Raw genomic sequence first — 26,023 nt, forward strand, 5'->3', positions numbered from 1 at the left:
AGGGGGTTCTTTGCAGCCGGGCGGGCTCCTGCCGAGCTGATACTGGATTAAGAACGCCACCCAGTGGCTTAGGGAGGTAGGAATCCAGCTCCTCTCCATCCTTAACCCTCAAAGGAAATACTGCTGACCCCTGCCTCCTCCAGTCTGGAGGAGGAGGCCCCTTTTGCTATGAAGAGCAATCTACTAGACGCGACACGGTCATGTCGGGAGGTAAGGAGGCAGTGCTCCGGAGAGATGGTGTGAGACAGAATGGTCTCCAGGGGGAGAAACTGGACAAAGAGAGAAATAAAAAAGAACTTCAGAAAGAGGAAGAGAGATCATTTGAAATGAAAACAGTAAGAATCCAGAAAAGGAAGGTTAAGAACGGCAGATTAAGAGGAAAAGGGTCAAATTGTTACAGAGTAGATCAATGGATGTTACATGGAAGCTTAGAAAGAGACCTCATGGTGGACAGAGGGGATCTGAGTTTGCCCCAGCTTACAGCTCCAGTCCTCGGGCAGAAACAGGCTTCTGTTTGGGGGTCTATGACCCTAGGAGCTAAAATGCCTGGTCCCGAGGTCCTACTGCATAAAGGAAAAAGTGCTAACAAAGAAGCAAGGCAGCGAGAGAGGATAAGCAACACTGACCAATTTGTGTACAGAGTGGTGATAGTCTGTTCCCCACACGAGTCCAGTGGCTGCGTCTGCTGCAGGAGGGCGTTGCGGATGACTCTGGACACATCTGCACCCAAAAACTGGGCCAGTGACTTTATGAAACCGATGTACGCTTTGACTCCTACCAAGAGCTCAGAAGGCCTGGCGATCTCCTGGGTTGTGGCATTGTAGCCAGCCAGCCACACAATGGCTCTAGGTGACAAAAACCATAATCACAATCATAATGACAAACATAGTAACAGTTATCACATTTATACTGTGTTCTGCGTGCTGTACTATGATCTAACTACACGCATTATCTCATGCAAATCTCACAGCAACCCAATAAGGTAGGTACAATTATTATCCCCATTTTACGGATGAAGAAACTGAGACAGACCACACAGCTGTGGTGGTCTGTGAAGACCACACAGCTAGCAAGTGGCAAAGCTGGGACCTGAATCAAATAACATTTGATTCTCAATCACCATGCTCTTCTGCCTCCTCTGGAGAAATTAAATCAGGTGGTAAAAGACCTGGGCTCCCAAATGCCATCTAACAGTACGTGCTTGCTTACAACCTCCTGCATTCTCAGGGCCAGCATTTGTCTTTTCTCCTCAGAAAGAATTAGTTCCAATGACTGTCAGAAATGGAAAACCACACCCAGAAATCCTTAGAGGTGCAGTGCAATCCCAAGTGGCCACGGGATGCCAGGTGGAGAGAGGGTACACTTGGTTGGCACACATCTATAGCCAACCTTAGAGAAGGTAGAATAACTGTTCACACTATTATTTTAGGGGCACACCAGGAACACCCCTCCTCACTGGACTCCCAGCCCCTTCCAAAATACCTTCCCCAGGAACCTGAGAATTCAGAGTTAGAGTCAGTCCTCTGCCTGAGGCTTTCTTCCTTGTTAAAATGTAAACAGTAGGGGAAAGAGGAACATTAGACTTTGCCAACACAAGCTTTTGTCAGTCATCTGCACATCAGTATGAAAGAGTCCATCAGGTTCTCCCTAAAGCCACAGATGTTTGGGCGTTTTTTGTTTGTTCTGTGTTTTTGGAAAACTTTATGGCAGGGGAGGGGAAGGGAACAGGAGGGCCTACTCCCCAGATGAAAAGGAAAAGAGAAGAGGTACCACTTGAGGAAAAATACTACGGAAGGGACAGATGGGAGGCAAGCCTAATCTATTTTAGAGTTTTCATTGAGGCCAAACCTTTAGGCCAACTTCCAGGCTTTAGGAACAATGATGCCAGTGACATGCTGCTCCAGGGCCTAGAAACCATTGCCAGCTTCTGAAGGTTTACACATGGATGATCATCAAATTGTCATCTTCTTGACATTTTACATGCACCTGAGACACTTCCTTCCATATAGCTAAAGTGTACGGAATGAAAACAAACTAATTTTACTGTCACCCAAGCAAAAAACTAATTGAAAAATTAGCCTGCATCTCCTACAGTCAAGGCACAGACTCCTAACTGTTCTTCCTACTCCTGTCCTTGGCCCCCCTAGTGCAGACAGAGTGAACCTACTGAAATGTTGAGTGAAATCATGTTCCTGCTCTGCTCAAACCATGCCTAGGCTCCCCGTCTCACTCAGGATCAAAGCCAAAATCCTTACGATGGCATAGAGCCACCTGAACCGTCAGTCTGCCACTCCTCCAGCCTCTCTGACCTCACGTCCTACCAGTCTCCCCCTGGCTCATACTGGTCTCCTTGTTCCCTGAACACACCAGGCATGTTCCCACCTCAGAGCCTTCGCACTTGCTGTTTCCTCCGCCCAGAATGTCCTTTCCCCAGATAGTCACCCACTTGGCTTCCTCAATTCCTTCAGGAGTTCACTCAAATGTCACTTTCTCAAGCAGGCCTTCCCTGGCCACCCTATGTAAAATTTCACCACCACCACCACTACACACTTCCCATCTCCTTTTCCTGCTTTAAACTTTCTGCTTAGCACTTATTTTCTAATCTACCATATATCCTACGTTCTTATTTTGCTTGTCTCTCCCGCTAGAAGGTAAGCTTTATGTGGCCAGGAGTCTTTATTTCTTTTGTATACTGCTGTATTAACAGCTTTGAGAACACTGATGACACACAATAGATGTTCAATAAATACTTGTTAAGTGAATGAGTAAATATACTACGTATTGCAAAATGAAACACAGAAGACTAGGAGATTATTCATAAAAAATTTTTCCCCTCACTCCCCTAATTTGCCTACTATAGTGCCCAATTTGAATATAAGGAATGTTCCTGCAGCTTCAGGGAGCAACAGAATGAGAGGCAAAGTGGAAGGAAGGGAATTTATTTTGTTGAGGCCTATATATGTCACTCATTATTATCTTTAATTCTCTACCAATTCTCAGTTACAGGTAATTCTCATTATAAGGTAAATATCATTATCCTTACTCTATAGGGTAGGAAATTAAGGCTCAAACAAGTTAGATAACCTGCTCTGATGTCTTAGCTAACAGCATCGACACAGATCTGCTGACTGCAAAGGCCCCAGTCACCCTACTAAACCAGTGATGACCAGTTCAGGTTGTTCAACAAAACCACCTATAGAGGGACTTCCCTGGTGGTCCAGTGGTAAAGAATCCGCCTTACAATTCAGGGGACATGGGTTCGATCCCTGTTCAGGGAACTAAGATCCCACATGTCGTGGGGCAACTAAGCCCGTGCACCACAACTACTAAGCTCGAGCGCCTCAACTAGAGAGCCTGTGTGCCACAAACTACAGAGTCCATGCGCTCTGGAACCCGTAAGCCACATCTATGGAGTCCACGTGCCCTGGAGCCCGCACACCACAACTAGAGAGAAGCTCACGTGCTGCAACGAAAGATCCCACATGTCTCAGCGAAGATCCAGCATGCTGCAACTAAGACCCGACGCAGCCAAAAATAAAATAAGTAAAAAATAAATAAATAAATAAAATAAAATAAGTAAATAAATAAATAATAAAATGAATCTTAAAAAAAAAAGAAACCTATAAAGGTTTGGGGTTCTTTTATTTGTTTGTTGTTTGTTTGTTTTTGGCTGCATTGGGTCTTTGTTACTGCGCGTGGGCTTTCTCTAGTTGCGGCGAGCAGAGGCTACTCTTCGTTGCAGTGCATGGGTTTCTCATTGTGGTGGCTTCTCTTGTTGCGGAGCATGGGTACTAGGCGCACGGGCTTCAGTAGTTGTGCACACGGGCTCAGTAGTTGTGGCTCGCAGGCTCTAGAGCACAGGCTCAGTAGTTGTGGCACACGGGCTTAGTTGCTCTGCAGCATGTGGGATCTTCCTAGACCAGGGATCAAACCCGTGTCCCCTGCATTGGCAGGCAGATTCTTAACCACTGCGCCACCAGGGAAGTCTGGGTTCTTTTATTTATTTTTAATAGAGATGCTTGGAACCTATGCCAGATTGACTGCATCAGAATGACCACCAAGATGGATCTAATGGAACCCAGCTTTGAGAACGACCATACTAAGCAAACAGAAGACAACAAAAGAGTGGTACCTGTTGAGTCTGGCCTCCAGATGGCTGCTGAGATACTCAGAAGGGAAGATGGTGTGTTCAAATACACAGAAGCTGTGTACATGATTCATTGTCAGTGCCAATTCTGTCAAGTTTAGGTGTAGCTTGTCCATGCTGAGTAAAATTGAGAAAGTAAAATGAGCCTCCATTACAGGTCTGGCACTGCCTGCTAGTATTTGGGGAGGATCTGTCAGGCCCATGACCCTCAGACCCCTTTCATCTTCTGGAAAAACTCAGCCTAGAAGAGTACACATTGATGGTGACTTCAAAGGCAAAGTAGAAAATTCATATTTAAGCGCTTTTCCATATCTGTCATTCCCCACCACCACTTCCGCACTCTTTTGCTGCATCACCTTCCCTCTTTCCTATTCTCCCTTCTTTGAGGTAGTGCCCTGCTGGTAGTGCCCTTAGGCCCTGCTGGACCTAAGGCCTAGGTCCTCACTTGGTGACAATGCTGCGGTTCTTCCGGTGACTCTCAGCTCCTGGTTTGTCCCTCTCAGGCTCTCCTTTTCTCGGAGTCTGCCTCTGCTTCATGGTTTTCTTGTTTTTGGCCTTGCTGATGGTAGTGGCACAGTGCTTAGGTAGAAGCTTTAGAAACAAACACAAGTGAATGGAGAAATGAGATTCGTTCCTAAAACTGCCGAGTAATCCATCTAACAGTTATAAATAGGTCCCTCCCTTATTGTCTGTTCTTTTCTCGTTCTGCCTTTCCCTCTCTTTCCTTCCGTACATCTCTTCATTTGGAATTACTCTTAGAGCACGATAGCAGCCATGAGAAAACTGGTTTTCTTACTTAATAGTCACACTTGTTTTTTTTAAAATCCAAGCTTCTACTGTTTCCAAAAAATCAAGTCTACCTTGATGGGCAAAGGTGTGTCAACCTTGAAACTATGCAAAGCTGTCTGTGGTAGATTCTGAAAGTAGTTCCAAAAACGCAACTCCATTAGTAAGGCAACATCACTATTTATTCAAAATGATAACTTTGGAGGGGTCAATACTCATTTGCAAAAGTTTTGGTGTGTGTGAAAATAATACATAATGTTTTAGTCAACCTTGATACAGCACTGAGCAAATATCTTTAACTGTGTCCTTTGTATGTAGTAGGTATTCAAGTTGAGCGATGAATATACCCATGATTGTACTTGTTTACATATCTTCCTTGCATTAATTATTTAAATTTATTTCAAACATGTATTTGTACACCTTTCTCCCTTAAATTGGGACATTCCCCAAGGGCAGGAATTGTGTACCTTTCCTTCTGGGACCCTATCCCAAAAACCCAGCACAGGGCTTAGTGCCCAATAAATACCCAATAATATAGCAGCTAACATCCCCAAAACCCAGCACAGGGCTTAGTGCCCAATAAATACCCAATAATATAGCAGCTAACATCGATTGAGAATCGCATACCAAATATTTAACATATGCTATTTCATTTCACCTTTATGATACTTCTTTTAAGAAACTATTTTTGGACTTCCCTGGTGGCACAGTGGTTAAGAATCCTCCTGCCAATGCAGAGGACACGGGTTCAATCCCTGGTCCAGGAGGATCCCACATGCCACAGAGCAACTAAGCCTGTGTGCCACAACTACTGAGACTGTGTGCCACAACTACTGAGCCCGTGCGCCACAACTACTGAAGTCTGCATGCCTTAGAGCCCACGTGCCACAACTACTGAAGCCTGCACACTCTAGGGCCCATGCTCTGCAACAAGAGAAGCCACCACAATGAGAAGCCCACAAACCGCAACGAAGAGTAGCCCCCGCTCACCACAACTAGAGAAAGCCCACACACAGCAACGAAGACCCAACACAGCCAAAAATTAAAAAAAATAAAAAGAAACTATTTTTATCCCCATTTTACATATAAGAAAATGGGAAGGTTAAGTAATAATATAACTGTGCATATGTACACACACACACACACGTACGCACGCACACGCACACAACCTGACTCTCCTCCTACCAAAGTTGCTACAAAGCCTGACTCAAACCCAGGAAGGGTGGGTAGCCTAGGAAACCTGAAAGAATCCAGGGCAACAGCGGAACAAGTTCTTCATTTTCAAATTTCCTATAAACTTAGGTTGAGCTAATCATGACCGGGTGCCATGAGTCAGTCAACGGAGGGGAGGGAAAAACAACAGACAAAGACACAAAAGCAAAGCAGAAATTTCCAGCTGAAAATCAGCAAACAGAATCCAGAAGCAAAGGGAAGAATAACACTATGATGGTGAAGTATGTTGAATTAGTGATTCAATATTCAAATCTATTAACATAATTCAAAATACTAATAAAATCAGGAAGGATGACTCCTCAAAAAAAAAAAAAAAGACACAAAAGCAGCCCTGGGGATAAACACAGAGGAGGTGCCTGAAAATGTTCAGATAGCTACAGATTAGGGTGCAGATGGACAGAAAGGTGAGACAAGACAGGTGATCTGGGGCCACTGTTCTAAGTATGTGTACACAGGGCAGAGAGAGGAGGGGAAGTAAATTAGAAAGTTAACTCATCTCTTGGAACACTTCAAATGAAAGCACAGATTTTGTTGCAGTGCAGCTGTTCAAATTAGAGTATTTTTAGACACCTCTATTGAGTCCCAAGGGAGTAAAGACTGCCGATGGGACTACACCAAAAAAAGAAGCCTGCCATAAACTCATGTACACAAAAGCCCTAGCCCTACCTGAAAGGGTTAGAGAACTTGATGTTTGAGAAGAAGATAAAGGTAGATAGAGGGGAAGGCACCAAGGGACTGCAGAGGGCAGACTGAAACAGAGAGAGGGCTGAGCCTACCTGCTCACTCAGGTTTCGCTGTTCAGCACAGACCTCCAGGACACAGTTGCTGGTCTGCTTGGCCAACTCTTCCAGGAAGGAGTTGCAGTGATGAAGGCCATGGTTCTTCAGGTGGGGGTACTTTGGGAAAGAGGACCCAAGGAAGAAGCTGTCATCACCAGGACAACCACTTCTTCCTCATAATACTGTTCTGAGGCCCAGCCTGAGCCACCCACTCCCACAGAAGAAGAAAATGAGACCCAGAGAGAGTACACATTCTACATAAAGCTGAGACATTTAGGGACTTGCATCAGATACCTAGGTTTGTACCCTTCCTGGGACCAAAATCAACCCTTGGAATTGTGTTTTGGGGGAATAAGAATGAGATGTGATTAAAGAGATGACAGGGTTTGGAGTTCAGAGTACTCACCTCCTCTGGGCACATCTCATGAGTGCAGTGGACAAAGTGAGCACAAATCAGGGGAAAAGCGATGGCATAACGCAACATGGCAGGTTCCTCCAGGGTCATAGCAAACATCTTCTCAAATGTACGAAGATGAAAGCTGCGGAAAAGGGGGAAGGACACTTACAACCAGGGTTTAGGAGCTGGTCCCTTTGAGATAGAGAGAATATTCATTCTTTCAACAAATATTTATTGATATTCATCCCTCCCTCCTTAATTTCCCTACCCTTAAGGTAGACGGGAACCCAAGAAACTCAACCCTTTCAGACATTTTTACTGGATCCCAGGACAGGTTAGTATTGGGTTGGCCAAAAAGTTCATCTGGTTTTTTTCCATAAGATGGCTCTAGTAGCACTTAGTTGTCTTTAACTTCATTCGAAACAACTTTTGTTAGATTGTATTGTGACAGCTGTCATATCAGCATGCCTTTAAAAAAAAACTTATCAAAATTGGTGAATTTTTGTGTAGCCATTTTAGTATGGAAGATGAGAGAAAAAAAGCAACATTTTGGGCATATTATGCTTTATTATTTCAAGAAAGGTAAAAACGCAACTGAAACGCAGAAAAAGATTTGTGCAGTATATTGAGAAGGTGCTGTGGCTGCTCAAAGTTGTCAAAAGTGATTTGCAAAGTTTCGTGCCAGAGATTTCTCGCTGGACAACACTCCATGGTCGGGTAGACCAGTTGAAGTTGACAGCGATCAAATTGAGACATTAATTGAGAACAATCAATGTTATACCACGCAGGAGATAGCTGACATACTCAAAATATCCAAATCAAGAGCTGAAAATCATTTGCACCAGCTTGGTTACATTAATCGCTTTGATGTTTGGGTTCCACATAACTCAAGCAAGAAAAAAACCTCCTTGACCATATTTCCACATGTGATTCTCTACTTAAACATAAAAAAAGTTCCATTTTTAAAACAAATTGTGAAGAGCAATGAAAAGTGGATACTGTACAATAATGTGGAACGGAAGAGATAGTGGGGCAAGCGAAGCGAACCACCACCAACCACACCAAAGGCCGGGCTTCATCGAAAGAAGGTGCATATGGTGGGACAGGAAGAGGGTCCTCTATTATGAGCTCCTTCCGGAAAACCAAATGATTAATTCCAACAAGTACTGCTCCCAGTTAGATCAACTGAAAGCAGCACTCAACGAAAAGCATCCGGAATTAGTCAACAGAAAACACATAATCTTCCATCAGGATAACGCAAGACCACGTGTTTCTTCGATGACCAGGCAAAAACTGTTATAGCTTGGCTGGGAAGTTCTGATCCACCCGCAGTATTGCACCTTCAGATTTCCATTTATTTCGGTCTTTACAAAAATTCTCTTCATGGAGAGAATTTCAATTCCCTGGAAGACTGTAAAAGGCACCTGGAACAGTTCTTTGAGCAAAAAGATAAAAAGTTTTGGGAAGATGGAATTATGAAGCTGCCTGAAAAATGGCAGAAGGTAGTGGAACAAAAGGGTTAATACATTGTTCAATAAAGTTCTTGGTGAAAATGAAAAATGTGTGTTTCATTTTTACGTTAAAAACTGAAGGAACCTTTTGGCCAACCCAATAATACCTCCTTCCCTTTTCTTATACAAAATTTGCTATTCCTCCCTCAGAACCTCTGCATGATTTGGGCCCTGATTTAGAAGTCCCTCAGTATTACTAATTCACATCTCTCTCAAAACTTGACACTCAGGCTCCAGAAAACTTTCTCTGATTAATTTCATGAGGCTGATCTTTCCTCAACCCTGTATTCTCTCAACATCATGCACATTTGCCATTATTATGTTGATGTCCTTTTCACACGTGGGTATTATACCTCCCCACTCATGCTGAATGCAGATAGCAGAGCCAACATATTGTGTTGTGTGTTTGATCCCTCAAAGGGTAGAGTTATGAACAACAGTGGTCACTTAGTAAAGGCCGAATGATACCCAAGGAAGACAAACTCATTTGCATTCTCTAAAGACCCTGTTCCCCAGCCCTCCCAATTATTTTCAGTCCTCTCCACTAAACTCCCAAGTTTTCTATGTCTCTTTTAAATCACAATGTCCCAAGAATAAAAAGAAGGAGGTTCCACATATAACCGTGAGGAAAAGATAATCAATGAATTATCCCAGAGAAGAGAATGCTGTGTAAAGTCCAAATGGCTTTCCTAAAGAAAGCCAACACAAAAGGGAATCAACTTCAAATTCCTACCACTTGATAAAAGCTGGAAAGAAGAAGCTGTGGAGTTTGAGCATCCGTCTTTAAAGAGATCTCAAAGAAAACAAGCCTTTCCTGTGTATCTGGGGGAATTAGAGTCCTCCACAGAGGCCAGGCAAGAGATCGGGTCAATTGATAAAGAGCTCTGAGTCAGGACATACCAGAAAGTAGATAAATCAGAAGTTTCCACCAGCATATTCTCTACTGAGTCCAGCATTTGAGAGTGAAAGACAATGAGGTTCATCACCTTGGCTAAGTCAGGGTTCTCGTGCAGGTGCAGGGGAGCCTTAGCCACACTGGTATACGCCTATGGTTGGAGTTCGGAAAAGGGTGGAGAAAAACAAGATAAATGAAAAAGACTCCCAGTCTTGGGACTACAGTTTGGCTGGTATTTGTCCTGTCCAATCAGCAGTTTTCAGTGTTGAATCATTCCATACAGCAGAGCTTAGGAGTTAGAAAGAGAAGGGATTGTGAGGGAGAGAAAACCTTGAGAATGGGGGACCATTAACAGAAACAGACCTACCTGTAGACGGAACCAGTCCAGCCTCAATCCAGAAAATTCAAATTTTTCTCCATTATCAACTGTAAGAAAAATAGAAGTTTAAAAGGAAATAATAAAACAGCACCTCTATCCAACTGCATGGAATGGTATAATAGGTCCTCTTCAAAGTCATCTTGGCTATTCCCTGGCTCAAGAGATCAATATTTCTAGAAAAAAAGATGTTTGCCATCACTCTTCCTCCTCCAATTCCCTCCAGTTACCTTGCTTGAGATTCAGAGAGGAGAGAGTATTGACGAATGAGGACATTATGATGGACTCCTCCTCAGGACACACAGACAGGTTCTAAAAGAGAAGGTGGAGTTACCGTCAAGAAGGTATAAGTTCCGCCAAGAGAGAAACAAGACCACAAGGCTCAGTCAGTGTATGAAGGTAGGAAGAGCTGCCAAGTGCCACAAACAGAGAGAAAGAGCCAAACAAGACATGGAGGAACCTCCCTGAGTTCCCTGCCATGCTAACACCCAACTGCCTTTTACTCTTCTCTCCTATTTCTGTGCAGCCTCACTTGGGGAAAAAAATTGCTATGGTTATTAGTCCTTTTTTTAAATTTTAACGAACGTAGAGGGGAAAATCAGGCTTTTTGACACACAATCTACAGAGCATGAGATTCAGCCAGGGTGGCCCCCAGGGGAAAATGACCAGGGATCACCCCCAAATTTCCAAAGTATCATCAATTAAACATACTTGAATGATGTCACTGAGCACAAGAGCATCAAATCTGGCCAGGTACTGAAGGTGGTATTGCTCTATCACCTTGACGTGTCTTCGGACCAGAGCCCTAATCTCCTCCAACAAGAAAAGCAGTTCTGCAATGCTCCTACAAAGTCGAGGATGAGAACAGAGAGCTGTATGAGACTGAAAACGTGACCCGAAACAAAGACAGCGACAACAGGGCAGAAACTGAGACCTCCCGAGGTCACTTGATGTCCCCCCGTCCCTTTCCCCAGTCCATCTAAGGTCAAGATTCTTAACCATGCCAAGTACTAACGAGTCAGCATAGTCCTCAGGTGTCTTCGTCTTGGTGACATTTTCTGTGTGGCGAACCAGCCAAGTGACCTCATCACGAATGAAGGACAGGGCCATGAAAGCAAAAAGGGCCTAAGGAGGGGACAGGGACTATGAGAATTTTCAACTTTATAAATGGATTTCAAAGCACAGAGAAGACTATCATGAAAATATGCATATGGAAACAACGGTGTAACCATACCAACAGTGGTATCCAATATTAAACACAGAGACTCACAAAAAACTATCTGTCTTCAATTAGTTCACAGTCAAATAGAGGATAAGGCAAGTACACAAATAGCTATAATATATGATATACTATGATAGTGCCCAAAAAAGAGATACAAGAAGTTTTAGGGTACTCTAAGAAGATTCAAGGGAATCAGCATATACATACACAAACAGAACAAAAAACTCAGAAATGCAAAAACTCATGAATGCCAAGTCATCCCCCACATAGGAGTCTTTTATCATTGAACATCGTCCCCCTCCCAACGTTTCTTTCTCTTGCCTTGGGACCCAGTAGTCCTGGTTCATCGGTTAACACAGTCTCCAGCTCCTTCACAGCCATCCGCAGAAATTGACGCCTTTGAGAGTGAAACTGGCCACTGAGGAAAGAAAGTGGAAACTAGAGAATATTGCCTCACCCACCCTTAAAAATCTTCCAAAGGCAGTGCAGAAGACAACTGCATTTAGGAAGGGGTGTCAGCTAGGAGGAAGGTCCAATGCCACAGTTAGACCTGGTAAGGAAACACAAGAATCTGTGGGGCAGCAGCAAGTTCTTGGGTTGAGACAATAAGGCTGTACAGAAACTTGGGTGAGAACAAGGAGAGGAGAGAACAATCTCAGGAGAGATTCCTATTCCATCCCCTCTGGAAGAGCTCATTGCCCGCCTTTACCTGTTTGCAATTGCATGTTCCTTGCTTTCCTTTACGTCTGCCACTCGCTTGCCGTACCTGAGGATTGACATACACACAGAAGGGTTGGCCATACCACCAGCTAAAGGCCTTTTCCCACCTTCCCAGTCCTCAGAGATTCCAAACTACAGCCTGCAGGGGCATGGGCAGCCTTCACCATCAGGATCTTTCCAAACCTTACTTTTTACCCTGACCTATTAACAAGAGATTCATAGAGTTTAGAGATTATCTAGTTCTCATCATTATTTTGCAGATAAAGAAAATAATACCTGCAGAAGAAAACTGACTTGCCCAAGGTCACATAGGGTTTTAATGGCAAAGCTGGAACTAGATTTCTTGTCCTGTGCTCCTGCCTTGACACCTTCAAGCTGAAGTACTCTTCCAGGTTTGAGGGAAATACAAAGAAGCAGTGCATAAATATGACACTGCTCTCAAGTAAAAGTAGTTACTCCAGGGCTTCCCTGGTGGCACAGTGGTTGAGAATCTGCCTGCTAATGCAGGGGACACGGGTTCAAGCCCTGGTCTGGGAGGATCCCACATGCCGCGGAGCAACTAGGCCTGTGAGCCACAACTACTGAGCCTGCGCATCTGGAGCCTGTGCTCCTCAACAAGAGAGGCCGCGACAGTGAGAGGCCCGCGTGCCGCGATGAAGAGTGGCCCCTGCTTGCCACAACTAAAGAAAGCCCTCGCACAGAGACGAAGACCCAACACAGCCAAAAATAAATAAATAAATAAATTTATTTTTAAAAAAAAAAGTAGTTACTCCAGCTCTCCCCTGGGTCCCATTCCCACCCACCTCCTCTTAGAATTTAACCTTATCAGTTACCCTTTTTTCACTTCAATCTCTCTCTCTCTCTACTGGTTTATTCTCTTCTCCCAATAAGCCTCCCTTATTCTAAAAGGACCCTCGCTTGACCCTGACAATCTACTGAACTTTGCTCATTCTCCCACACCACCAAACTCCTCCAGAGAGACACCTTTACTCTTTTTCACCTCACCTTTCACTGACCCTTGAAGCCCATATGATCTTAGACACTAAACAAACTGCTCTCTCTTAGGTCACCGTCAACTTTTGAACCACCAAATTAGATGGCCTTTTCATTGTTCTTTGTTTCTCCGTAACATTTGACTCTCCTGACCATACTTCTTTTTTTCAACTACTGACCCATGCTCAAAAGTCCCACGCTACTTTAGGCTCTGTGCTCTCTATGTCCCTTATATCTGTCTTCTCTTGAATTGCATCTGTTGCCACCACATTAGTCGAATTTATAACCTTTCGTTTCTCTTCTCCAAACCACCCCTTATTGAGCTTAGCACAGAATCAAAGAAATTTAGAGTTGGAAAGTATCTTAATCAAATCAGGATTCAACTCCACAGCTTTCCTGGTGGGTAATTATTTCATCCTCTACGTGGTATGATGGAAAGTGAGAGGATTAAGAGTCAAAAAATCTGGAATGATTTCCTAATTTCATCTCTTATTGAGTGACACTGAGACTGAGCCTCTATTTTCTCATTTATAAAAGAAGATATTGGGACTTCCCTGGCAGTCCAGTGGTTAGGACTCAGCACTTCCACTGCAGGGGGCACGGGTTTGATCCCTGGTCAGGGAACTAAGATCCCACATGCCGCGTGGTACAGCCAAAAAAAAAAAAGAAAAAAAGAATATATTAAACATATACCTGAGTATAAGTAACATGAAGATCAAATTAGATCATTTATGGCAAAGAACTCCCTAAACTATAAATCTTACATGTTAGTGTTGTTCTTAATGATGGGGAACAACACACGCTTCAGACATCCCTTCCATTCCCCAGAAGCGGTAATCATTAGAAAGTGTTTCTATATATCTGTATCTATTTACCTCCTGTAACTTCTAATTATTAATCTTAGATTTACTCTCTCTTAAGTCTGGCAATGAATTTTTTTTTTTTTTGGCAATGAATTTTTAATAATACTCAGTTGTTGAGAGTATGATGAATAAGTATTCTCATAGATGGTAGATAATACATCTGTTTGGAGGACAATTTGGGAAGAGCTATTAAAATTTGAAATATGCATATCCTTTACCCCAGCAATTCCACCTGTAAGAATTTACCCTATAGAAATGTTCACAAAGATATATGTCTAAGGATGTTCATTTCAACATTGTTTGTAAAGGTTTTTTTTTTTTTTAAAAAAAAAAAAGGAGGGAGTGAGGGAACACTTCAAATGTCCATCAATAGTGGATTGGATAAATAAATTATGTTACAACCACATAATAAAATACTGTTTGAATGTTAAAAAGAATAAGTCTCTGTAGACTGACACGCAAAGATATCCAAAATAAAGTAAAAAAAAAAAACAACTTCAGGATATAATGTAGAGGGGCTTCCCTGGTAGCACAGTGGTTAGGAATCTGCCTACCAATGCAGGGGACACGGGTTTGGGCCCTGGTCCAGGAAGATCCCACATGCTGTGGAGCAACTAAGCCCGTGTGCCACAACTACTGAGCCTGCATTCTAGAGCCTGTGAGCCACAACTACTGAGCCCACGCGCCTAGAGCCTGTGCTCTGCAATGAGAAGCCACCGCAATGAGAAGCACGTGCACCACAACAAGGAGTATTCCCCACTCGCTGCAACTAGAGAAAGCCCGTGCGCAGCAACAAAGGCCCAACGCAGCCAAAAAAAAAAAAAAAAAAAGAATATAATGTAGAATGTGGATCCATTGCTTTTTATCAATTGCTTATATAAGGTTGAAAATATATGCACACCTTTACATGTTCATTATAATCTACTAGATTATAAAAAAATTATAAAAAAAAAAGAAAAATCACTCAATGGCTCCCTATCCCTTTTTTAAAAAAAATAAATTTATTTATTTTTTTTTGGCTGTGTTGGGTCTTCGTTGCCGCGCACGAGCTTTCTCTAGTTGCGGCGAGCGGGAGCTACTCTTCGTTGTGGTGCGTGGGCTTCTCACTGCGGTGGCTTCTCTTGTTGCGGAGCACGGGCTCTAGGCGCGCAGGCTCAGTAGTTGTGGCACACGGGCTCTAGAGCACAGGTTCAGTAGTTGCTCCACAGCATGTGGGATCTTCCCAGACCCGGGATCAAACCCGTGTCCCCTGCACTGACAGGCAGATTCTTAACCGCTGTGCCACCAGGGAAGTCCCTCCCTAGCCTTTTTAGAACAGGCTCAAACCCCATGACAGGACATCCAAGGCCCCAGCTTACCTCTCCAAATCTGTCTCTTGACAACATCTTCATTTTTGTAACCTGGGCTATATGAATTTCTTAGAACTTGCCATGCTCCTTTTTGCCTCGAAATCTTGATAGTTTCTCTGCCTAAAGTATCTTTCTCTGCCTTAAGCAATTTCCCTGCCTTTCCATCCCTACCCCCACCACTCCAGCACACACACACATACACACACACACACACACACACACACACACGCTTCCCCTTTTTAATTCTTCAGGTCTATCTGTCTCCAGGTTTTCCTGGATCCTCCAGGGCCAGTTTAAGTATCCTTCTAAAGCACTTTAGGTTTATACATCATAATCCCTTATTATATCACAACAGTTTATTTTTCACTAATTTGCAAGCTCTTTGAGAGCAGAGATTCTGTCTTTTTTTATTTAATAAGCACATATATTGCACTTACAAAGTACCAGGCACTTTTCTACATGCTTTATAAATAGTTACTCTTTCATTCCTCATAACAACCCTATGAGGTAGGTCATAGGGAAGTATTATTATTATTTATAGACAAATTGAGGCATGGCATAGAGAAGCTAAGTAACTTGCCCAAGATCACATAGCCAGTAAGTGGTAGAGCTGGCATTCAAACACAGGTAATCTGGTTTCAGAATCCGTTATCTTAACCTCTATGCTATCTTACTAACTAATGTATCAAGTGAAGTACCTAGTAAATAGAATGTATTCAATAAATATTTGTTCAATAATTAGAATTATTCCTTAACACCTGTACTTGGGACACTTATGGAGACTAGAAAAGGATGTCAGGAGGGGCTAAAAATCCCTAAAAAAAAGGATGTCAGGAGGGGCTAAAAGATTAGCTGGGACCTCATATCTCACCCTTTCAAACCGCTAAACAGATCCTCGGTGACCTTGTGCACTTGTAGCACATCCTCCCGTATGAGGGTGATGTACAGGGAACCCTGCAGACACAGCTTCCACAGCTTCTGGCACTGGCTATTGGAGTTGAGGCACCCGTGACAAAGAAGAAACCCAACTGTGGGTGGGTAAAACAGTGCAGAGGAAGACTTTTAGAATTTGATCTCCATATAACATGCTATGTCTGTTCCCACCTCATCCCACAAAACTTACTGACAATCCAGCGCTCCATCACTTCCACAGACAGGTACTCACAGGCCATCTATGAGAAGAGAGGCGGAGATGGTCTAGCAGTTATTTAACTTGGTCTACGCTAAAGACTAAGGCAGTCGAGACAAGGGCAGTCAAGCTAGAGTTTGAGTATTAAAACCAACTTTTATTTTACCAGACTGGATAAGGGCACATTGATAAGCCAATATCTGGGAAAGCTGCCAGTAATGGAGGTGAGGCACTAGAAGTGGAGTGAGGAGAAAAGAATATAGTTGAGAAAAGAAAAAGGAACTTGGACTGGAAGTGAGGACAAACAAATGGTTTGACATAACTTCTCTTCAACAATTCAGGAGAGTAATACTCAAAATCTCATGATTTCCGTCTCCCTTGGATTCTTTTACCATGTAAAGTATACGTCACTTGTTTGGTGCTTCTCATACTCTTGTACCGTCAGTTGTATTTTTATGAATACACGGCATATCTTCCTACTAGATTATAAATTCTTTGAAGCAAGGACCTTGGGCCGATAGTAGTTGAATAAAAACATTTGTTGATTAATTGACATCTATGCTCAAGTTCCTGCTGGGCTGAATAGGTGCCTAATGACCCAGTTTCATCCATTCATTCATTCTATGAACATTTATTAAATTCCTTCTGTGGGCAGGCACACACTAATCCTGGTCCAAAGAAAATCTCCAACCCAACTATGATTGTTTTAGCCACAAGAGGTGATCAACTCAGAGGCATATCCTAGAAGAGGGCTAAAGCACTCTTAGGGCTGATGTTTCCTGAAAAGAAGCACCCTCTAAAGAGATGGCCTTGGAAAGAGAATACTTCCACTGACAAGAGGAAAAGGGAACTCACTGTGTCTGAATTAGCAGGGTTAATCATGGCTGCAGGGGTGCTGATGAGACTTAGAAGCTGGGCACTACGCCACTGCTCAGCCCCCTGGTTCCTTCGGACAAACAGAAAGTGCAAAGAAAGCAGGGCTCCACTCACAGCCTGTGGAGAAAAACAAATGAATCTCCAATGTCAATGATGGGGACAACATACTTCTGCCTGAGGAATTCTCCACTCTCTCAAGAAACTTGCCTTTGTGTGAGGCCCAAACTCCTCTGTCAGCTTCTTCAGAGGGTGGTCATACTCCAAGACCATCTGACCAAGACGGGCAAAACTGGGGTCACTGGAAGCATAGGAAAAAGGAGTTACAGCCCTCCCTTAAACATGATGTAAACTCTCATGTTTGCATATAGGATAACGATGTGTACATAGTCTGGTATTCTCTACCACCTCCAAAGATACTAAACTGTGAATTACATATACAGATAACCCACTCCAGGCCCAGGTATAACTAAGATAGAATCACATGATTTGGGGCTGGTCCATGAAAGTTTCTTCATTATAAGCACCTGAAATAAGGTTGGACACATGATAGGTATTCTATAAATTCATATTGATTAGTCACAAATCAAGTAATATGGCTGGACCCAAATCTGTATACAACCCAAAAGAATATATATACATTCAAAGCGAATGATAAGTCATGTGCCTAGGTATTCATGTAGGCACATGGGAATACACATCATACACAGAACAATGTTCCACGGGCCCCTCTGATCCCTCTGGTCTTTATTTTTTTCAGCCCTTAAATACTTTTATTTGCACTAATGGAAAGGCAAAGAATTGCAGATAATCCAAAATCCATTTATATTTGGCTCCAAATGTATTTTCAAACATTACTTACCTCTAATGGCTTTAACTTTACTAATATTATTCCTACCAATATTAAAAAGAATTTTCTTTGCCTTTTGCAATAACCTCAAAAGCAGAGTGGCAGCCAGCCCAGGATTAAAAACTCATTAGAGACAGGGCAATTGTTTTACTTTGCCTGGGTTATCATATAGACTATAGATTCTCACATGAGAAAGCATGCCATCTATTTCTCTTGTATCCACCTTTACCTCATAGCACCATGTATGAGATTCTTCATCTTGTATATCTCAACTCACCTATGTCCATGCAGCATCTCATGGGCACAGTTGTACACGCCAATGAGCACCCGTCGATCCTCAATCCGTGACAGAAGTAAAATAACTGAGGTATAGGTCACTATCAAGTCCAGGTAACTCCGAGTGAAGTCAAAGTTGAGATTCTACAAGGAAAATACATAGGAACCCAAGAACAGCAAGGCCTATTAACCACTATTTCCCCAACCATTCCAGACAGTGCTAAACAGACTCTGGAAAGATCTATTTAGAAGGAGAAACTGACAAGACTGCAAATTCAGAAGGAGAAAATTTTAACAAAATTCAGGAGCTAAAAGTGAGCTCAAGATATAAGGAGGCCAGGAAATAAGGTGGCATTTAGAGGTTGGAGGAGGTAGAATAAGATTTTTATGTGAATTCTGGATTAAATAAATCACATTGCTGATCTGCTTAACATGTAAATACACTTTTTTTTTTTTTTTTTTGCAGTACGCGGGCCTCTCACTGTTGTGGCCTCTCCCGTCGCGGAGCACAGGCTCCGGACGCGCAGGCTCAGTGGCCATGGCTCACGGGCCTAGCCGCTCCGCGGCATGTGGGATCTTCCCGGACCGGTGCACAAACCCGTGTCCCCTGCATCAGCAGGCGGACTCTCAACCACTGCGCCACCAGGGAAGCCCGTAAATACACTTTAACGTCAACATTTTTACAAAAGAATTATAGTCCTGGAATTAATAGCCATTCATTCATTATACAGTATATATTATATTATATACATTATATTATAGTCCTAGGGGAATAGCCATTCCTCCAGTCCCATCTCACCCCACACTGTCCCAACAGAGACAATTTCCGTGGCTCTAGGATAGAAGAGAATTGCCAAGAATCTTACAATATCAAAATGGCACTGGCAGGCATCAATCGTGTTGAGAAGTTCATATACATGATCCTGGGGGCAGAATCGGAGATGAGAATGAATAAAGAATAAAAAGAAGATGACATGTACTACCAGAATTTGAGGGGAAGGTTCTCTCCCTTGGAGGTCCTAGAGAGCCACTGAATAACATAAGGGCAGGTTGCTGAGTAGAGGGAGTTCCTCCTCCGTAAGCTGTCCGTGGGCCCCTATCAGTCTACCCTACTGGATGCCCATGTCTCCACAGGCACAAGTCACTACTACATTATGCACACTTTCCCTGATCTTATCATCCCAGTGCCCCCTTCCTCCACCAAAAAAGGTTACAAGATGCAGACCATCTGATAGGCTGTTTCTAAACTACCAAAAATCAGACCCATTTTTATTGATGAATCCCAAAATCAGTCTGTTCTTTGATTCTGTCTCTTATTCTCAGAAGTTAATCATTAACAAATGGGAAAACTACCCAACTTTCTACATGTTTCTGTTTACTGATCACCTACTATGTACTAAGTACTTACTAGGTAAGTTGCATATACTTCATTTAACCTCATTTCAGTGTGAGAGGGATTCTTTTTCTTTTCATACATAATTTTACCTAAATAAATATGCAGTTTTACTGTGGACACTTCCCTCCCCGCAACATCAGCACCCACCCTCCATCCTGTCCAACCCTCAGGTAAACCAGTTTAACAACCTGGTATGTCCTTTCTTAATTTTCATCCTATTTACATAATCCTATTAGATAGGGAGAAAAAGAGAGAGAGGGGTCTTTTTGAAAATCATTTGTGTTAAAAATTTGAGATAATATTACACTGTTCTTATTTTACTTTTCTTATTCAACCTTACCTGCTAAAAGTCCTCAAGTCATCTGGTAGAGCACTAATGTACTTCTTATTAATGGCTGCATAATAGCCCATGGTACGGCCAGTTCATTCAGCCTTTTTCCCACTGATGAGTGTTTGCTTTGTTCCAATTCCTGGCCCTATCCACTGCACATTGGTACTTTCATTTCTACAAAAGTGGAACTGCTAGATCAAAGGATATATATATTTTTATTTTTAAAATATGTTGCCAAAAGATTTGAACAGGCTCTTTACAATTAAAAATATAAAAATGACGAACAAGCACATGAAAAGACGCCCAATAATATTAGTCATCAGGGAAATGCAAATTAAAATCACAAGAAGATATCACTACACACACCCAACAGAATGACTAAAATTCGGGAGTTCCCTGGTGGTCCAGAGGTTAGGACTTGGCACTTTCACTTCAGTGGCCCAGGTTCAATCCCTGTTCAGGGAACTAAGATCCCGAAAACTGTTTGGCACGGCCAAAAAACAAAAAAAAAAGAATGACTAAAAGCAAGCGTTGATGAGAATGTGGAGCAACTGGAACACTAATATATTGCTGATGGGAAGGGAAAATGGAACCACGACTTTGGAAAAAATGTTTGGCTGTTTCTTATAAAATTAAACATATACATACCATATGATTTAGCAATTCAACTTCTAGATTATTTACCCAGGTGAAATGAAAAATGATTTGTACTCAAATGTTTATGGCAACTTGTGCATAATGGCCAGAAACTGGACACAACCCAAAAGTCCATCAACAGGTAAGTGGAGAAACAGATTGTATCCATACAATGAAATAGTGCTCAGCAAAAATAGGAAATGAATCATGAAACATAAACAAATCTTAAAAACATGCTGAGTGAAGGAAGCCAGACACAAAAGAAAACATGCTATATAGATTCTAATTATATATATGAACCCCTGAAAAAGAAAAACCTAATCTGGAAAGCAGACCAGTGGTTGCCTGGGGCCAGGAGTCAGGGAGGTAGGGATGGACTGAGGAAAAAAAGGTGCAGGGAAGCTTTGGGTTGATGGTAATTTTCTGTACTTTGTGGCGGTTGTTACACAGGTGTATACATTTGCAAACTTATTAAATGTATGGGGAAAAATGTTTCCAAGTTACCTTCCCCAAAAGGCTGTATCTAAAGTAACATATGGGGAAACTGAGGCTAAGAGCAGTTAAGAAACTCCCCAAAGATCACAAAACTAGTAAGGCAAAGTATCAGAATTAGAACCCGGAGGCCATGATCTTCTGTCTATACTACATGATCTCAAGACCTCTGTCTAGGTCAATGCTGCCTCCTTTGCTGGGAGGGCCTGTCTACAACTCCTTCCTGCAACCCAGTTCCCAAGGGATATAAGATATAACTGAAGTTTGCTTTCAGCCTCTCATACAACCAGTGTCACTATACTGTAAAGACAGAATCAGAAGGGAATGGATTTAATATCTGTTTGGCCTATTACTTTATTATATGCTAAACACTGTACTAGATGTTTTCAATGTGTTATCTCATTTAATTCTCACAAATACCCCATGTAGTAAATCTCATTTCCCCTTTTATAGATAAAGAAACTGGGAGTCAAAGAGTTTCTTGTCTAAAGCCATACAGTTTGCAAGTGATAAGGCTGAGATTTAAAACCAGGTCTGTCTGATTCAGAGCCTACCTACTTTACAATGCACAATACCTCCGTGTCTCTATTTCCCTTCCTGCCCTGAATTAGGCATACTAGATTCCTTGGGCTCAGAACTTTACCACTGCAGCAACCAGAGGTATCCTAAAATCTCCTTTGGACAAATTTTCTAGTAATAGACTTTTTATATGCTTCCAGCATTCTTCTACTACCTCCACCAGTGCCTACCTTCTTCCTAATCACTACTCTCAATTCCAAATGAATTAACCTCTGACCTGACCCTCCCTCTTCACTGCAAGATCTAATGAACAGCCTGGATTAGCTCCCTAGAGAAAATACAGGACACCCAAAGCAGGGTCCCATACTCTTGTACCACCTGAAAAAATATTATAATACCATCACAAACTTAAATGGCTCAGATGACTAAAATTTGTGTTATTTCTTGAATACATAAATAATAGGTGTTCATTGCAGAATAATTAGAAAATACAAACATAATTTCAATTTATTTTTAAAGCCACTCATAATCTCACTATGTAAAGAAGTTCCAGCCTTATTTATATGCATATTTACCTATGTAAATATACATTTTAGGGACATCTCCTGTCGTAAGCTACATTGTAATTTGCTTTTATACTGAAGAACATGTGAAGAGCATTTTTCCATGCCGATTAATATAAATATGTGTTATCCTTAACAGCTGTATAATATTCATTTATAGACATATACTCTGAACTTTTAACTAAGCCTCTATTTCTTGAATATATGATTATCAAGTTGTCACTATCATAAGTAATGCAACAGAGTACATTCTTGTACATATACCTTTGTACTTCTGATTGTTTCCTTAAGACAAATTTCTAGAATTAGAATTGTTACATTTAAAAGTATATATTTTTAAGACTTTTGAAACACCATATCGATCTGCCCTTCAAAAACATTGTACTAAATAATTTTTCACAGTTTATGTTTACAAAAATAGTACATGCTCATTGTTTAAAACTCAATTTATCATCCATGTATTATGCTACCAAACACTGTTAACAATTAGACAAATCCAAACTGAGGGAAATTCTGAAAAATAACTAGTCTGGACACTTCAAAAAGGTCAGTGTCATGAAAGACAAAATAAGGCTGAGAACTATTCTAGATTAAAGACTAAAGAGACATGACAACTAAGAGACATGACATCATAAATTCAATGTATGATCCTTGAGACAACTAGAGGAATATGAATATGGGCTATATATTAACTACAACATTGTAGCAATTTTACATTTCCTGAGTATGATAATTAAGTATTAAGGTTAGGTAAGAAAATATTCTTGCTCTTAGCAGATGTATGCTAAAGTGTTCAGGGAGGGAAATGTCACGATGCCTGCAACTAACTCAAATGGTTCAAGAAAAAAAAAAGGTAAATAAACATGGCAAAATACTAAAAATCAGGAGATCCAGGGGGAGAGTAGAACAATGTTCATTGTACCATTCTTGAAATTTTTCAGTAGATTTGTAATAAACTATTGGTTAAGAATACTTAAAATTTTAACTCAAATAATACAAAAATGTATAGTGTAATAAGTTAAAGCCAATCATCATAATCCACCCCCAAAGGCAGGTATTTTTAACAGTTTAATGTGAAATATTCCACATCTTTCCTATATATATATATATATATATATATATATATATATATATATACTAACACTATGTGTATATAAGTTTATGTATCTTTTAAAACAAAATTGTATCATAGACTATTCTGCAACTCACTTTCATTTAACAATACAACTTAGATATCCCTCCATATATCAATACATCTTATTTTTTCAAGAAACGGGAATAAGGAACACAAAAGAATGTCCAAACATTGGGGACCTGGGCTAGAGAGAGCTCACCCGAAATTCCATAACGTCCACAAATGACTGGTAGTAGTTGGTGAGGAATCTAATTATCTCAGATTTTTCCCGATGTACTGGTCCTAAATGTTGCTGAGAGAAACAAAATAAAAAACACAAATTAAGAAGACAATTGATCAAAGTAACCCAAGAAGAACAGGGGTTGTACCTAAAACATTCTTAAAGAGGGTTAAAATACACTGACAGAGGAAGCTGGAAAGTCTTCGAACTCGTAAGGTTTTTTTTTTTTTTTTTTTGCGGTACGCGGGCCTCTTACTATTGTGGCCTCTCCCGTTGCGGAGCACAGGCTCCGGACGCGCAGGCTCAGCAGCCATGGCTCACGGGCCTAGCCGTTCCGTGGCATGTGGGATCTTCCCGGGCCGGGGCACAAACCAGTGTCCCCTGCATCGGCAGGCGGAATCTCAACCACTGCGCCACCAGGGAAGCCCTCGGAAGGTTTTTAAACAGAGAATATTCTCTATCTAGGCAGGATGGTTGCATGCAATCCTGACTGCATATAGATTGTGAAATGAGAGGAAATTTCAAGGTCTCTTTCAGCTAAAGAGGTTTATTATTCATATCAAAGTCAAAAGAAGCTGAATGAGAAGATGCTATAGGTAAGATGGTAAGAAATCTAGGGCTAACATTTAATAAGGGAGAAGTAAGGGATATGACACTAGATGCATAACTCTAAGACAATAACCGAGAAAACACTGAGGGGAAAATAGGAACAACAATAAAATATATGCAACTGCTTCATCGATAGAGCCGTCTTTCTTGGAAAGAACAAAGTGTTCTTGTGAATCTTACAATGGAGAAAGGGGCAATGCTTTGCTCCAGTTTACCCTAGGAGAATCCCATCTTATCTCAGAATTCTTAAGACTACAACAACCTGAAGCCCTGTGGTTGAGCTTAGGAAAACTAAAAGAAGGCTACTCCATCCCCTGCCAAGTTCAAAGAGAGGCAGTCAAAAGAGAGTTTGAACCATCCAAGCACAGAGTTATTTCAGAGAAAGGAGAGAAGAGGGACAGCATTCTCACCGTGCTGTTTCGGACATCTATGTTGGGAAATTTCTTGTTGATGTACTTGAGAGATGATTCCATGGACTTTTCCAGTAAGAAAGGGGGCTTGGATTTGGGGTCTGAACAAGTCTGCACAAATAAATAACACTATATTTCAACCCTTTCTCCCGCTCCTTGGAAACATACCTCTTCCTGCATCATGCATTCTCACACAATCTCTCTTAGGGAAAGGGAATCTGGGAATTAATTATAAAAGCATAAGAGTAGGTCAGGAACAAGTTCCAGGACATTAAGCCAACTATCAGAAGAGCTAAATAACCTCAGCATTTCGTCTTGCTGGGTAAAGCTTAACATCTGCTCACCCGGCACAAAGAGGAAGCTCTCTCCTCACCCCTCAGCTGAAGCCGGAAGGAGTGAGAAAAGCAGCTGCTCAGGACTTAGACTCTGTGGGAGAATCAGTGTCACAATTATGTCCATTATATAAGCATCTTATGCCAAAGGGAATTTATAGGGGGCATGGAGACAGAGAAACTATGTCCCCAGTGATTTGTTTTATTATGAAATGCACCAAAGTCCCCTCCCCCCAAGTCCCCTATTTTCTCTTCCAGAAATTCCCCACTCCCACCCGTCTTTATCTCTTAACTTCACTAGGCCCAGCCCCTAGTCCACCTCTTGCCACCAGCTTCTCCCAATTCCGAAGTTCCTATCCTAAACACACATATATATATAACCACAGCAACAACTGTCTCAGAGCCTAAGTCCCTCAGAAGGTACCTACTCTTTTTTTAATCCAAATAGCATATCTATTTTTTCATTTTAGGGAAAGTACTTGCACGAAAAAGTTTTTGCCAGAGACCCAACTTTGGCTGTCTTCAGAGTGTGGGGGACCAGCACTAAACGATAAGACCCAGAATTCTAGACCCAGACTTTTATCCAGGAGACCCGGAACACAGTTATTTCCCATCCCATCTCTAACCCCAGCAGGAAGCAAACACCCTCGTTGGGCGTGAGAATCATACCAAGAAAGGCGGAAGCCCTGAAAAAAAGCCTCCGCTTCTGCCTCCCAGCACTGGCTGTCCTACATAATCCGAGTGACTGAAGGCCAGTTAAACTAGTGAGAAAAGGAGCAAGCCTAATGGCTGGACCTGCCTCAGGGTTCCCTGCCTTACGACTGCTGGAATAGTTAGTACTAGTCCACTTGCCTATGCTTACCTTCTTGATGTTATACATTCGGATGAGAACCCCCTGACCTCGGTCATTCAGGATAGTGAGCTTCTCTGCTAATTTATGCTGGTAGGCAGAAGTCAAAGACATGATGGCCACGGAGAGAG

The 26,023-nt window shown here is 41.9% G+C and overlaps 1 protein-coding gene across 1 annotated transcript in view; it reads right to left on the reverse strand.

The window, feature by feature from the left end:
- The window catches only part of NCKAP1L (NCK associated protein 1 like), a 42,821-nt gene extending 16,798 nt beyond the window's left edge, over positions 1 to 26,023 (reverse strand). Inside the window, exons 1-21 of the mRNA XM_060165980.1 lie at positions 25,905 to 26,023; positions 24,711 to 24,821; positions 23,671 to 23,763; positions 19,266 to 19,322; positions 18,401 to 18,543; positions 17,484 to 17,574; positions 17,256 to 17,393; positions 16,395 to 16,443; positions 16,143 to 16,299; positions 12,056 to 12,112; positions 11,668 to 11,764; positions 11,140 to 11,249; positions 10,836 to 10,968; positions 10,355 to 10,436; positions 10,116 to 10,174; positions 9,754 to 9,899; positions 7,352 to 7,484; positions 6,943 to 7,062; positions 4,593 to 4,738; positions 4,133 to 4,264; positions 627 to 845 (exon numbers count right to left, since the gene is read on the reverse strand). Coding sequence (XP_060021963.1) covers positions 627 to 845; positions 4,133 to 4,264; positions 4,593 to 4,738; positions 6,943 to 7,062; positions 7,352 to 7,484; positions 9,754 to 9,899; positions 10,116 to 10,174; positions 10,355 to 10,436; positions 10,836 to 10,968; positions 11,140 to 11,249; positions 11,668 to 11,764; positions 12,056 to 12,112; positions 16,143 to 16,299; positions 16,395 to 16,443; positions 17,256 to 17,393; positions 17,484 to 17,574; positions 18,401 to 18,543; positions 19,266 to 19,322; positions 23,671 to 23,763; positions 24,711 to 24,821; positions 25,905 to 26,006 — 2,375 coding nt within the window. The 5' untranslated portion in view covers positions 26,007 to 26,023. The remainder of the gene's footprint in view (positions 1 to 626; positions 846 to 4,132; positions 4,265 to 4,592; positions 4,739 to 6,942; positions 7,063 to 7,351; positions 7,485 to 9,753; positions 9,900 to 10,115; positions 10,175 to 10,354; positions 10,437 to 10,835; positions 10,969 to 11,139; positions 11,250 to 11,667; positions 11,765 to 12,055; positions 12,113 to 16,142; positions 16,300 to 16,394; positions 16,444 to 17,255; positions 17,394 to 17,483; positions 17,575 to 18,400; positions 18,544 to 19,265; positions 19,323 to 23,670; positions 23,764 to 24,710; positions 24,822 to 25,904) is intronic.

The sequence above is a fragment of the Lagenorhynchus albirostris genome, chromosome 11 (genome assembly GCF_949774975.1).
Source record: "Lagenorhynchus albirostris chromosome 11, mLagAlb1.1, whole genome shotgun sequence".
NCBI classification, from domain to species: domain Eukaryota; kingdom Metazoa; phylum Chordata; class Mammalia; order Artiodactyla; family Delphinidae; genus Lagenorhynchus; species Lagenorhynchus albirostris.